The sequence below is a fragment of the Apodemus sylvaticus genome, chromosome 22 (assembly GCF_947179515.1).
Source record: "Apodemus sylvaticus chromosome 22, mApoSyl1.1, whole genome shotgun sequence".
Taxonomy (NCBI): Eukaryota; Metazoa; Chordata; class Mammalia; order Rodentia; family Muridae; genus Apodemus; species Apodemus sylvaticus.
In genome coordinates this window covers 30,932,935-30,948,150 of record NC_067493.1, presented here as the reverse complement: position 1 = coordinate 30,948,150, position 15,216 = coordinate 30,932,935, and the positions used below count along the sequence as shown (strand labels likewise).

General features: G+C 43.7%; 1 protein-coding gene across 2 annotated transcripts in view; it reads right to left on the bottom strand.

The window, feature by feature from the left end:
• The window catches only part of Zkscan1 (zinc finger with KRAB and SCAN domains 1), a 43,514-nt gene that overhangs the window by 16,640 nt on the left and 11,658 nt on the right, over positions 1-15,216 (bottom strand). The window contains exons 4-6 of one of the 2 annotated variants that reach the window (XM_052167480.1): positions 15,069-15,160; positions 14,667-14,793; positions 10,967-11,739 (exon numbers count right to left, since the gene is read on the bottom strand). In XM_052167480.1, the coding sequence (XP_052023440.1) occupies positions 10,967-11,739; positions 14,667-14,793; positions 15,069-15,160 (992 nt within the window). Of the gene's footprint in view, positions 1-8,645; positions 11,740-14,666; positions 14,794-15,068; positions 15,161-15,216 lie in introns of those variants that run through there. The other variant, XM_052167477.1, reaches the window with a different exon arrangement.

The following is a 15,216-nucleotide window of genomic DNA, read 5'->3' as shown; positions in this document are numbered from 1 at the left end:
GGACCAATATCTGTTCTTGAACCTCCACACATCATGCAGTATGGCATATGTCAGTATATGTCAGCACACACACACACACACACACACACACACAAAGGAGAGAGAGAGATCTTAGCAGGCTTGGAAATGAGTCATTACAGATGCAGCCAGTGATGAGGAAGAGCCAAACATGTGGCTGACTGAACGTGTTGTCTTGGGTATCCACAGGCTAACCTCTTACCACAGGCCCTTATTCTTGCTACAGTGACCTTTTACTTCTGTTTCCTTGACCAAGAGCTCACTGGTTGTATTAGCTGCTTATCTTGTCACTGTATCAGAATACCTGACAAAAACAACCTAAAGAAGTTTTGTTGTTGTTTGTTCAAGGGTTTCTGTTTTATTTATTTATTTATTTATTTATTTATTTATTTTCCCCAAAACAGGGTTTTCTCCATGTAGCCCTGGTTGTCCTGGAACTCACTCTGTAGACGAGGCTAGCCTGCCTCTGCCTCCCCAGTGCTGAGATCAAAGGCCTGCACCAAAACCACCCAGATGGAAGGGTTCTAAAGTCATAGTCTGAGGTTGTGGTCACAGTAAATTTACAGTTAGAGACAGAGAGAGATGAGTGCCGTAAAAGGACGCCCCGATTTAGAGTGGGAAGTCCTTTTCAATTAACCTATCTAGACAATCCCTTCGGAGAGGTTTGTTTCCATAGTGATTTAAAACCCCATGAAATTGACAGTCATGATTTACTATCACACTAATCTAGAAGAGAGTTCCTTAACTGTAAACATGTTCTTCAAATTAGGCAAAAATATGCTTTTCTGTATTTTTAATTAACTACTCCTAGTCTGTTTGTGCCACGAACGGCATAGTTTTTGTTGTTTTGAGATGGGGTCTTGGCATGTGGTATGTGTTGATCGCCACCAGCTTGTCAGCCCCCTGCCTTAGTTTTGGGAGTCCTGGGATTTCCGGCTTGAGCCATCACTCCAAACTAGTCACCCTTCTTGGTAAGTTTTAAATTCCTGAGAGATTTTAAATGCTTTAAAATGCCTGAGAAGGGGTTGTGGCTACGGCTTAGTGGGTACGAGCACTTGCTACACGTATGTGAGGGCCACAGTGTGAATCCCCAGCAGCCATATAAAAGCCACAGAGGCCATACAGGGGCCTGTAACCAGGTCGAGCGAGAGGTCGTCTCAAGGGAAGAAGGCGAGAATCAGCAGAGCAGTCCACCTAATGTCCTCATCTGGCCTCTGAGCACACACACTGGCACAAGCATTTGCACACACCACACTCACATTCACATTTGGAAAATTAGAATTGCCCTAAAAAAAAAATCCCCTAAAGCACTCCATGATCATGTCAGGAAATTGCTTCTCAAATCTTGGATTATAAAATGTAAAATGTGGACTGGAGAGATGTGTTTGGAAGGCAAAGACACAACCAAACCTGATGGCCTGAGTTCGAGCCCTTGGACCTACTTCCTAGAAGAGAACCAATGTTTGCAAATTGTCCTCTCCTCTGACCTACACATGTTCTGTGACACACACACACACACACACACACATGTTGAGGATTTGATTTGGGTTTACATGGGAATTCACATGTCCACTGCAGGTCCCTGCTTACACTTGTTTTTTTTAATGGCTGAGCAGGTGGACAGAGGTGGGACTTTGAGGCTTCCCAAAGAGGAATCGCCAGGACAGAAGGAAGAAAGGGGATACAAACATGAGAGCTATGGACGACAGGACCAACCACGTAAGCAGCAGGGAAAAGGGGCCCCAGGGGCCACTCCCCACCGGGTCTGGGGCAGCTGAGAAAAAGTATAGAGTTTAGAAAGTAATAACTCAAGATATCGGAGGGGAGAGTGTGTAGTTCACTTGGAGGCTCTAGGGTGGCCCAGCCATTGAGCTAGCTTAGGGCATATTAAAAATAACTGTAAGAGTTTGTGTCTTCATTCAGCGACTCCAGAGTGTTGGGACGGGTGGTATCACGCTGCCCAGTCAGAAAGAGCAGATTAACAGTTTATTGCCACACACACACACACACACACACACACACACACAAAGTAAAGCTTTAAGATGTGGTAAGCTTGAAGACTGGGACTCATTTCTACGACTACTTTTGGACTCTCCCACTATTTTCTTCTTTTTTTTAAATTTAATTTAATTTAATTTTGGTTTTTTGGATTTGGTTTTTTTGAGACAGGGTTTCTCTGTATAGCCCTTGCTGTCCTGGAACTCGCTCTGTAGACCAGGCTGGCCTTGAACTCAGAGATCCGCCTGCCTCTGCCTCCCAGAGTGTTGGGATTACAGGCGTGCGCCACCACCACCCGGCTCCCACTATTTTCTATATTGCGCTGTTCTTTATTGTCTTCAGAGATTATTTGATTCAACAAAGAAGATGGGTTCCCTTCCCCGTGTCACAGAAATCCAGATAGGGAGAACCCAGCAATGTTTACTGTAGTTCCGGGCTCCCTCCTTTCCTACTGAGGTGAGTTCTCCCCTCTTCCTTTCCTCCTCCCTCCCTCCAAAAGTATCCTTCTCTTTCCCCCTCCTCTCCTGCTTTCCCTTGCAGTCATCCATTCCCACACCCTCACAATGTAGTTCTCACAATGCAGTCCAGACTGCCTTCAAACCCACAGTTCTGTTCAGCTTCCAAGGGCATCGATTGCAGGCGTGCCATCACCTGACTCTGCCTCCCAGAGCTGGGGTTAAAGCATGTGCCACCATGCCTGGCAGATAGTTGTGGTTATTTATTTATTTACTTTAGGGATGTTTCTTGGGGAAAGTCCTATTTTTGTCATCAGGGTATCTCCAACTTCTCATTGCTCAGGAATACTTGACAAACCACAATAACAGCAAGGAGCAGCAGCCTCCACAGGCCTTCTTGGTGCTCTCCCATTTATACCCTTCTCCAGAGTTAAAAACTTTCTGAAGTTGACAAATATCACACCCCTGCTAGCGCACAAGGCAAATCATAATCACCTGCTGTGAAACAGCCTTTTATCCCACACATGGGATCAAAACAAAAACATATTCATATAACTGGGTTTTTAAAGAAACCAAAATTTTCACTATAGACCCGTGAGTCCCTCAGCCTGTGGGGTCTACACTATCTTCAGGCAGTGTCAGAACTGACTTCACTTGCAGGACATACAATGTCATAGGTGTCCAGAGAACTAGGAAACCAAACCAATCAACCACCAAACCTAACATCTGGTGTCAGAAGTGTCCTAAGTAGAAAGTCCCTTTTTTTGAGTTTTGAGACCACTGTCTGGTCTAGAACCTGCTCTGTAGACCAGGCTGCTCTTGAACTTGAAATGAATCTTGGCCTCCTAAGTGCTGGGATTACAAGCATAATGCTCAACTTTTTTTTTAAATGATGTTATTTTTGTTTTGCCTATATGTATGTAGGTATATGTGCACCTCATGTGTACCTGGTGCTGTTGGAGGCCAGAGGGCTCTGGACCTCTTGAAGCTGGAATTACAGGCAGTTGTGAACCTTCATGTTGGTGCTAGGAACTGAAATCGAGTCGAGTCCTCTCTAAAATCAAGTACACTTCATTTCTGAGCCACTCTCCAATCTGTGTGTGTGTGTGTGTTATCTTTTTGTTTACTCCATTACAGCCCTGAAAAGAAAGCAAAGCAGGAACAGGTATACTGACTCAAAGAGTATGACCCCAAGCAAACCAAGATTGGAACACATTCAGCCTCCTTCAGAGTTTCTGAATACGATGAGCAAATCAATTATTTAAAAGAGACAAAGTCAAACAAACGTCAATTTTGTGTGAGAATTTAGTGGGTTGTAGTTCTACTTTAAAAAGTATTATTTGTGTGTGTGTGTGTGCACATACCCCGAGAAGCCAGAAGAGAGTGCAAGAACCCTCCAGAGCTGAAGTTATAGGGGACCTTGAGTTGCCTACATTGGTCCTCTGAAAGGGCAAGCACTTTTAAATCAGTGAGTCACTTCATTTAAATGAGACAGTTAAAAAAAAAAATTAAGATTGAATTTTACCCGAAGTCATAGAGTAGAAGTTCTACTTTTTAAACCTTGGGCCTGTACCCAACACATACATATATGGCCAGATGCATCTGTGCTAGCTGACCCCAGACCACCTTGGGCATCATTTCTCAAAAGCTGGCCTTTTTTTTTTTTTTTTTTTAAATTTCTGACACTGGGTCCCTGTTTTGGCTGAAACTAATCAAGTGAGCCACCAGCTGGCTAGCCAATAAGTCCTAGGCATCTCCTGTGTCTACCTTCCCACCCCACCCTTCTTTGCTTCAGTTCTGGTACTCACATCAGGTCTTCATGTGCACACAGCAAGCACCTGACTGAGCTGTCTCCCTCACACAGCTGAGCCCTGAAAACCTACCTCATACAAAAGCAATCACCAGTATTGCCTGCTGGGAATGGCAAGTTAGTCTTTTACCGAGATTCAGATCCAGAAGGCAACAGAATATTTGCTGCATATCTCGTTTGTTTTCTTTATTAGTTTAACATCCCATTGGATCTTAGATGCATACTCTTTCCTCTTCTCCCTCCAGGATTCGCATAAAGCCCAGGCTGGTCTAGAACTCACCACACAGCCAAAGATGACCTTCGATTCCTGATGCTCTTGCCTCTACTGCTGCAGTGCTCAGATTACAGGTGTGTGCCACCGTATGTGGTTTAGATGGTGCTGAGGATGGAACTCTGGATTAAGGCAAGCACTCTACCAACTTCACTCCCTGCTCAGCCTGCCATTTCTCCTTTGAAACTTTAGATCTCAACAATGTTTAGTTTTCTCTAGCTTTAAGGAGAACAAAGAAAGAAACAGAAAACCCAAAGACCTACTTTTTCTCCTAAACCCATTTACTAAAAGGAAACTTTGTAGAAAAAAAAAAAAAAACGAATGAGGATTTAAAACAAATTCCATTTAAAAATTATTTATTGAACATCTACTAAGCATCTGGACTCTTCAGAGGCTGGTCAAAGTTCCACTTTTTAACAGCAATGATTTTAATCCTGCTGGCATAACAAAGTTTCTTCTTTGGGTCTAATTTATTCTAATATATGCCATGAATGGATGAAACAGGATGGTTTATCTAGCCTATGAACAAAAGGACAGTGCCTGAGTTATTTCTCTATATAATTTAGGCTTACCATATTGACCTGGTTGTAATGATCCCTAACTGAAAGTTTATAAAAATACACTCAACCTAAAATTTTGCTTGCACAACCACCCTAGCCCTTAACACCCATATTCTTAGGACAAGATTTTTCTGTTTAATCATAATCTTCCTCCCGTGAGAAGGTAAGAACTGTTTTGGGGCAAGGGTAGTGCTAGAGACTACACCCAAGGGACTTGCATATGCTAGGCAATCGCCCCACTCCTGAGCCATGTCAGAGCCCACCCACTAGTAGGCTATTCTAGCAAATGCTCTATTGCTTACCTCTCTCTCACCAGGAGTTCTGGGCAAGAGCTGCACTATGTCCTGGGGTCACTCACATTCTTGGGGTACTCTAGATAAATGCTCTTGAGCCACGCCCCTCACTGAGGGATTCCAGGTGAGTCTCACACTTCCAGTCCAGCTAGGGCAGGCTGGACACTCCAAGCTCATCCCTTAAGATGGAGAAGAAGGGGAGCAAGCACCCCATCAGGCTTCCCTGGCCTCAGCACTTAGCAGATCATGGGCTGCTAGACCTTACTTGGCCATTCTCTTGAAATATGCTGGAGGCTACAGATAAATGACTCAGTGTGACTGGTTGTCCTTTGGTGGACCAACAGGACTTAGCCCCAGTGTCAAACTGGAATGAAATCCAAGTTTTGGTCCAACCTCTTCCAGTCCTTCACAAACCTCAGAGTGCTTGTGAACAGAGACCATTTCAAGGATTAATTAAATTGGCTAATGATCAAGTAATTTGAGTCAGTTAAGCTGAGTCAGTTTTTATAAGGGGGGTATATCACAACCTCCCAGATTAAACACAAATAAAAAAACCCACAATTCTTAATTTCACACTTTTTTCATTTGGAACCACAGCTTAGAGCTGAGTAACCTTCACTCTCTTCATTTTGCTGTTTAGAATATTATAGAAAAACATGGGATTGGGGGTATCAACTAGGAAACAGAACCAGATAATACAAAACTACTAGGACATTAGTATTATGGGATATCAAAACAATTTCCCAAACTTATGTTTGACCTGCAGTATTGGTGATGGCTTACCTTACCTATAACTTCAAGTTTGTTTTACAAAGTTTTAAGACAGGTATTTTCAGACATTAAAAAAAATATGAATAGCAAAATAACTTCTTTAAAACTTACAGTAGTGTTTCCATACTAAGAGCAAAGCCTAGATCTGTGTTAGGAAAACTTTTCCAACAATGCTCACTGCCTCCGGTAGTAGTTGAAATAAAAATCTACTCTGTTTCTATGAAATGATCTATTTATATCATTAAGTTTCCTCTCTGATTCTCTATTTCTGTATGAAATTCTATGTTTCATACAATTCACAGGCCTTTGTTTCCCTAATGGGAAATACCTGCACATTTCTGTTTCTTTGGAGACAGGCTGGCTGTGAACTTGTGATCTCTGTTTCAGCCTCCTAAGTGCTGGGATTAAAGGAATGTACCACCATGCCTGGCTCCCTTACACATGTACACATACATAGTTATGTGGGGGTGGGGTTTTGTTTGATGGGATCTCTTGCATACAGGCTGGTCTCAAACTTGCTATGTCGCAGAGGACCACGGAGGATGATCCCAAATTCCCGATCCTCTTGCCGCTGCTTCCCAAGTGCTGGGATCACAGGCATGTGCCACCACATCCTTTTCATGTAGTGCTGGGGACGGAACCACACCCCTAGTTCTTCATACAGACTTCTGACAGTTGCTCATAGTGGGACACAGTAAATGGTTCTGTGGCAAGCTTGCTGTCTTGAGTGTCTGATCATTGTCACTCTGGTGACAAAATTAGTCTTCCATGAGGATGGCAAGATGAGCCTGATTAAGTTCCCTTTTGATAAACAGATCAGCATTGCCTACTGGAAATAAAGTTGGCAATTCTAAGATAAAATCTTAAAACAACAAATAGTCACAGCTATGAATCTTCAAACATTGTCTCTTAAGCACAAATATACCAGAGACTGGGAGCAAAGACGGGACCTTGCAGTAAAGCAAAACCAAATCTTGCAATGCTTTGCAAATTCTGATAGCTCCCCTTCCCTGCAAGACCTACCTGTGTTTCCTGGAAAGTAGCCCTTCCTGTGGACAGAGTCCCTACTGGTCTGAGCACAGAGGATTTATGAGTGGGAAAACAGAACTGTGGTACCATGGTTCATAGAATGTGGGCAGGAGAGCCTTTCCGGCATACTTCTAGCCTCTGTTATCTATTTCCCCCAAATATATGAACAGTGGAGAAGAACCTCAGTCCACCTCCAGGCCAGAGCCTGCCCACTCCCTTCGAGTGACCAGGCAGCTTGGAAGGGACACGCACAGTTGTTCTACTTTAGTGTTCTACTGAGCTCTTTTCAGACTTTTCTCCATTCAATAAGCACCGACCTAAGAAGTTTCCTCCCCACCCCTAGTTCTGAGACCTAATCATGTTTATAAGCAGAGTTTCTTAATTACTCCAAAACTTCACTTTCTCCCCACTCCCTGTAGGGCTCCGTTCAATGGACTGAAACACATTTACGAGGAATTATAAAGAATGATGGGAAGGATGAGGTACAAAGACACACTGACATTACAGCCTTACAAAACACACCGAGGTACTCAATGTTTACAGTTTTAAGAAGTGGTACATTTTTGCTGTTTCTTTAGCATTCCCCACACTTGGGTTCTCCTGTGGATCCTCTGGAGTTAAGACTGCACTCTTTCGGCAGTTTCTGGATCTTACTGCATGACTGGGATAGACTAAGGGAATTTCCTGTCCAAAGCAATGAGTACTATGAAGCTGGCCTCACATAAAGTTTATTTACAGTGTAACCTTTGCCAGGCGTCACACTCAGACTAGGTTCCATTCTGGAATCCTCTGATGTCTGTAAGGCATGGCCTGCCCCACATAGTCAACATGTCAGTCTCTCTACACACATTTAGCCGTCTCACGTTTATGCCTTTAGTATTAAGTGCTCTACATATAAAGTCTCACACATCTATGCTTAGCCTTGCCTGCCAGGCTGAAGTAGAAGTTCACAACTTGAAGAATCTAAAGTTTCGTTTAACAAGTTTTAAAGTTCCATCATGTCAACTGGCATGCTGATGGTTAACTAGTAAGCACTCAGGCTGTTAACTAGCCTGAGCACTAATGGTAGATGTCACGTTTGACCATGATGTAGTGACACTACTGAGCATCTAAGAAATGTGGATAACCACCTATAGTCTGCTTTCTAAGTAAAGTGTATCTTCAGATAGCTGCCTCCAGGACTGCATCCGCGGAAGATCTGAAGCCATCCCAGTGACTATTGAATAGTAAGATGTCCCAGTAAAATGGGAATCAACTGAGGGATGGGAGCACAGGTCTGTCTTAATTTCATTTAAGAATAGAGAGCAATGGTGGAAGAGCATCAGCCCGTGTTAATTGTCTGTGTATAAGCAGCCAACAGGGAAATGACCCAAGTCCTTTCTTGGGATCAAAGCCAGTGTCTGGATGCGCTTCTGGAGTCCTGTACCTTATTTCAGTTTCTTTCTCTTTTTTTTTTTTAACAGGCCAGAGCTCTCACACAAAAGTCCACCATCACTATGACTCAGTCCTTTAGGAAGAACTTTAAAGCATCTCTCTACCTCCACCTCACTCCAGAAAGTGAGTCAGGCACAATCTTCAGAGAAGCTGTGCTGATTTTCAGCTGGGTAGATAGAATACTTACAGGCAGCACTGAGCAAACAGCTCAGATGCCGCCAGAGATGTATGGTTGGTCTAAGAAATAAAGTCAAACAGGGACCAGTGGTTGCTTGTAGGATTCTAGTTTGACCTGGAGCAGAAGCCACAGGGGCCAACCTGATGAGACCTGCTGCTATTGTGTCTCACCGACTTTTGCTGCTGGTCAGCGGACAACTGGTGCAAGATGATTTTAGTTGTTTCTTGAGAGGAAATCTCAAACCATATGTGGGGCGTCCATGTCAACAGTCTTCAAGTTTGTCTTTAGCTTATGTTTCTAGGGTTCTGTAGGGCTGTCCACACTATCCCAATGCTTTCTTAAATAAAGCCGTCTGTTCAAGGCCCCAACACCTGCATAGCTTGATACCTGGGGTCTCCTGTATCATCAAGAGCTTCTGAGAAGCTACCTGCAGAGATGACAGGAAAGGCTAAAAGTCCCCTAACCTCACTTCTTCACTTTAGTCTTTCATGAGAAATAGAAAAGACACTGTGCTATTAAAATACAATGACACAACCAACCACACCAGTGTGGTGGTGAACTTCTCAGAGCAACAGGACATCTTCAGTTACTGCCGGCTAATGATGACAGATGCTTCTAGAAGTTTCTGGTTAAATGTGCGGAAAAAAAATACTCCCTTTAATTTTTCCCTTTCTCTGAGAATTAAACGAAACAAAAACATTTTAAAAACCCACTAAAAAAAAGTCAAGCAAAAGAACAACAAAAACCTATCACACATTTTGAACGGCATTAGCTAAGTGTTAAACAACTCAGTAAGTGCTCAAAACACCACGATTCAGCAGCTACCTGAAAAGAACTCTGGCCAAGAACAAAAGCTTTGCTGTGAAATGATGTCACACAAACAAAAACTTTAGAGTTAGTGTTCATAGTTTTCTTCTCTAAGTGGATGATATTCTGTGGTATTTACTTACTGATCCACATTTGCAGTCTCTGCAGGTAGCTAACCAAGCTTTTGTTTATACTTAGGACAAAATTAACATTGACCCCAGAATACGTTATAGCATGACCTATAGGTCTGAAGGTACCCTAGTTCAGGTACTCACATGATTCCCAGACTCTATTACAAACATGATAGTTCTGTTAGAGGTCCGTCATAAGGAGTGCCTTGTGTGTTTAGTACTACATCCAGTGCTGTGCTGTCAGGAACATAACTGTATTTCTAGACAACTGAAGCATCTTTTTGGGGGAGTGGTGATTGATAAAAGCTTCCAACACTGAACAATGAAGGATTAAAAGATGGTATACAATCAAGTGCTAATTTGTGGAGAGTGCATTTAGGAGTGCTAGAGTGCTTCAGGGATGTTGAGGAGGAAGAGAAGCATCTTGAGTTGCTGCTATTTCAGTAGGACTGATCTCACTGAGGAGGGCAGGCCCATCCATATTTGTTACAGTCCTTGGAACTACAAACCGGTGCATATGACCTCTTTCAGAAAGAGATAGAATCTTTGGTTTGAGTCTGACCAGCACAGTCCTAGATTTCTATAGCTTTGGCAGGCTACCAGTGATCAGATACACAACCCTCTGGATATATAACTTGCTCAAGCAGCATGTCCCAATGTAGTTTTTGTATTAACTATCTCTCTTCACTGAGAAATATAGGTTGCCTAATTAGGGTTTGTTTGCACCAAGTGGCTTCTTAACTTCAGTATAATATTCACAGAGCTAATCTTGACTCATCAACTATATGGTGTGGTTGCTGGGAAGCAAACCTTAAAGGTATACACATTACTAGATAGCGTGACGTTTTACTGTGTGTGCTTTTATCTTGAGTGGAAGAATATCCACACAACCAGCTTTCCCTTGCAAGGACTTTAAGAATTACATGCCTACAGACCACCTGAAGGCAGGACACAGTAACTCTTAGGGATCCTGAAGTGTGACTTCTCAAACAATTTGATGGTGCTATTACATTTCCCTCGATGGGCACACTGGTCTGACATAATTCCAGAAACAAAAGGGGGGGGAAATGGCTTGAAGATACACTCCTGCTTTACACACAACTTTTCAGGAATGCTCCAAAGGCATCCAGAGAGGCTGGGCTGTATTCTGATGCTCTCTCTCTGGCATGGATTCTATGGTGCAGTGTGAGGGTTGAGCTCCGGGTGAAGGCCTTGCCACACTTAGTGCACTTGTAGGGCTTTTCTCGGGTGTGAATTCTCCGATGCAAAATAAGGTATGAGTTTCTGTTGAAAGCTTTTCCACACTCGCTACATTCATAGGGCTTCTCCCCTGTGTGGATTCTCTGGTGCTTCGTGAGGTCTGAGCTCTGGCTGAAGGCCTTGCCGCACTCGTTACATTCATAGGGCTTCTCTCCAGAGTGGATACGCTGGTGCAGGATGAGATTGGAGCTGTGACTGAAGGCCTTGCCACACTCGTTACATTCATGAGGTTTCTCTCCCGTGTGGATTCGCTGATGAAGGACAAGGTTCGAATTGAGACTGAAGGCTTTGCCACACTCGTTACATTCGTAGGGCTTCTCTCCAGTGTGGATGATTTTGTGGCGGATAAGGCTTGAGCTTCTTGTGAAGCATTTCCCACACTCATCACATCTATGAGTCTTTGCTCCCGATGGAACCTCCTCTGGGGCATTGTTAAAGTTTGCACTCAGGCTGAAGCTTCTTCCCAAGCCTTTACCCTTCTCCCTTGGGCCCCGCTCTCCTGTGGTGGGCTTCTTTTCCTTGGCTGTAGGTGGCCCTGGCTCTTTCTTCTCTTTGCCAGTTTTCTCTTCAGGATTTTTCTGCTGCTTTTCAACTACTCTGCCCTGCTGTTCCCGTCTTTCTCCAAATTCCTTCTGGAATCTTCCTGCTATCTCCCTATGTGAGGTGGAATCTTCTTTGACTTCAGCCTTTGAGGTTGACTCATTCCCATTCCTGTTCTCAGAACCTGACATGATAAACAGAAAATACAAATAGCATCATTTTGTTTGAATGCAGGTGTTCATACAGTGACATTTTCTATGAAGCTTCTATATACCTGGGAGAATGTCTTCACAGTATTAAAGATAAAAGTAGAAATGGGGAAAAATTTAACAACACTGGGAAGAAGAGCTAGGATGGAAGTAGAAAAAAAATCATGGTATTGGTAAAGAGTACAACAAACGCCAGGCAGAGCAGTGCATTCACAGTGGTGCACACCCAGCATTTAATAGTAGAGGCAGGAGATGGACCAGTGATGGACCCATTTGGGCTACATAGCAAGATCTATCTCAAAAGAAAAAGACAACAAGAGTCAAAAGAATCCGAATACACAAGCACAGTGGGACTTGAACAGAGAAAGTTATGGAAGGAGAGGATAAGGATTGAGAGGCTTCAAGGGTTGTTCTATTATATGGTCCCCTGATAACTAATTTGAAAGAAAACATATTTAACAAGTCACAGCTTCGCATGGTGGTACATGCCTCTAATCATAGCTAGCACTCTGGAGGCAGAAGCAGGCAGATCTCCTGAGTTCAAGGCCAGTCTGTTCAATATGAACTTCCAGGACAGCTGGGGCTACATAGAGCCTCTGTGTCAAGGGAAAAAAAAAAAGCAGTCCCAGTAACAGTTTAATTCCAGCATGAGAGGAACAGGCAGGCAGATCTCCTGAAGTTCAAGACCAGCCAGAGCTACACAATGAGACCTTGTTACAAAAATAAATGCAATAAGAAGTCATGCTGCTTTTCCAGCAAATACTTGTATGTCTTACAAAAAGAGAACAGGCAAGTCATTGTCTGAGGAATTGGTTAGTGCTGTTAGTAGAAGGAAGGAAAAGCAGGCCCTCCCAGTTCTGTCATATTTTATCAACAAGGGCATAGTTAGCAGGTCACAAGGCGCCCCACACTTGGTATTATAGGGCCCCTTGACAAGGAAAGCAGTTTTCATTTACCAGGTCAGCACAGAAGGACCTGAGCTCAAGTAATAGGGAAGGGATGAAGGAACTATCTGGGGATTCATTACCAAAATAGATAAAATCTTCACCAACTGATAGTTGAGGTTTACAGGAAAGAAACAACTCTGGAGACTGTAATCAGAAGTACCAGCAAACAAATTTTACAATGTAGAGTTAATCTCTGCATTTTAGCAACTAGCATATTAAAGTACTAAAGTTTAAATTTTACTATACACTGCTATACCCCATTAAAGGAAAAAAAAAAAAAAAAACTTCTGGGCATGGTGGTGCATGCCTTTGATCTCAGCAGTTTGGAGCCAGAGGCAGTTGGATCTCTGTGAGTTCAAGGACAACCTCATCTAAAAAGGAAGTTGAACCCTGTCTCAAAAACAAACAAAAAACCTAACAATTAAAAAAAATTGTGTGTGTATATGGGTGTTTTGCCTGCACATATATGTATATGTACCAGGTCTGGTGCCTGTAGAGGTCAGAAGAGGGCACTGATCTCCTGGATCTGGAGTTACAGATGGTAGTGAGATACCAAGTTGGTGTTGGGAATTGGACATGGGTCCATTGGAAGAACAGTCAGTGCTCTTCACTACTGAGCCATCTCTTACGCCCCTAAACAAAATCTTCAAACATTTACTTATTCATTTAGTATCTAGTTGTGTGTGTGTGGACCATGATGCATGTGTGGAGGCTAGATTACAACCCGTGAGACTCGACTCCCTCCTTTCACTATGTGGGTCCTGGGGACGAGCTGACTGCTAGGCTTGGCAGCAAGTGTCTATACCTAGAAGCATCTCCCTGGCCCTGCAGTGTGCTTTTAAGTGAAGACTCCAAGAGGGTCTGCCTCATCCCATTTTGTAGGCTCCTGAATGCTGTGACTAGAGGAACTGGTTATAGCTAACTTTTGACTTATGGATGGGATCATCATAACCACTGAGCCAACTGCAGAGAAGAGAAAGCTCTTGAATTCCAAACAAAGGTCCTTGACCAGCTGCTAGGCAGTTCTTAAGAGTGTTTATGCCATCTGGGTTTTTTTTTTTTCCTTCACAGATTATAGCAGTGATAGCTTAGAAGTGAAGGCTAGTTCTTAACTTCTATTCAGTATAAAGTACAAGTGCCTAAAAACCATTCCCCCTTTTATGTCTGTTTCTAAACCAAACCCTAGCTTCTCCACGCCCATGTTGTTCATCCTCCCTCTGCCCACCCAAAGTGGAGTAGTTCTTTGCTATGAAATTTTCTAGTACCGCACACATCTTTGGGTTTCTTGGTGACACTGTGTCCTAGGACTTATGATCTAGGAGAGGCCTATGCAACAGTTTCATTTGCTGGGTCAGACATTTATCTAGCTGATGTCCCCTGAATTACGTCATTCTTCTTACACTCTCAGCACTAAGAGTTCTTCACAGAAGATCACCATTGGGTTTAGACCTGGGAGCCAAGCCCAAAGCTATGGAATCACAAAGTGCACACTGAGCAATCTCTAACAGGATAAAGACAGACATCTAAGGAGGATGGATATCTTGGTAGGTTTAGGAACATGGTTTAAAAAAAAAGGGTGGTGGTGGGGCGGGGACTGGAATTGGACTGGTGGGTAGTCTGCCTGGCTATCTCTACTAGGAAAAGGAGATCTCCCCTGACAGAAGCAAGCTGAAGTCTAGTGCACCAGAGCAGAAAGAATCCTCCCAGGTAACCAAAAGGCTGGGGAGCAGAGAGAGACGCAGAGTAGAAGATCTGATTCCAAAGAGCAGAAATTACCTAGACACACCAAACCTGCCAGGAATCAGGGAGTTGGAGGGCTATGCCTTTGAAACTCAACAAACACAAATGTTTTCCCTTACTAAGCAGCACAGAAGTAAAAAAACAAAAACAAAACAAAACAACAACAACAAAAAACCAAAAAAACTTAGTAGACAGGAATTCTGCATTAGTCTTACCCTGGGAAAACACATTCCCCAAATTCATCTGCCTGCTGTCCCTATTGAGATTCCTCCGAGCCAGGTTCTGACATCCCCACTCCTCCAGGATGAGGGACACGGCCATGTCCTCGATCTTCACCATTGCCTGAAATAACAGGAGATCACCACACTCAGCTCCCTTGTAGCATCAGGGACAGTCCTACTGCCCAGACCTGAGGACAGGACTGTGGGGCACTAGGAGAGAACACGTGGCCAACCCTGATGGACTGGGGGTTGTGGTGGAAGAGCCCTAACATTGAGGGCAGTGGACTTCTCAGTGGGCTGGGCACCACGAGCAAGTGACCTGGTTGAGGTTCATGAAAGATGCCCCAGAATGGGCCAATCCAGGGTCTCCAGAGGGAAGAGGGGCCCATGGCTCACCTGGGAATCTGCGGTCAATAGTGCAGACGCCATCGCCTGGTCTCTGGGATTCCCCTCATGATGGGGGGCAGGAACATGGGTGGCAGGGAGAGCTGAGAAGGAGAAAGGGCTGTGAGTGAAACTGGCTCCTCTCCGAGCCTCCCTCAGT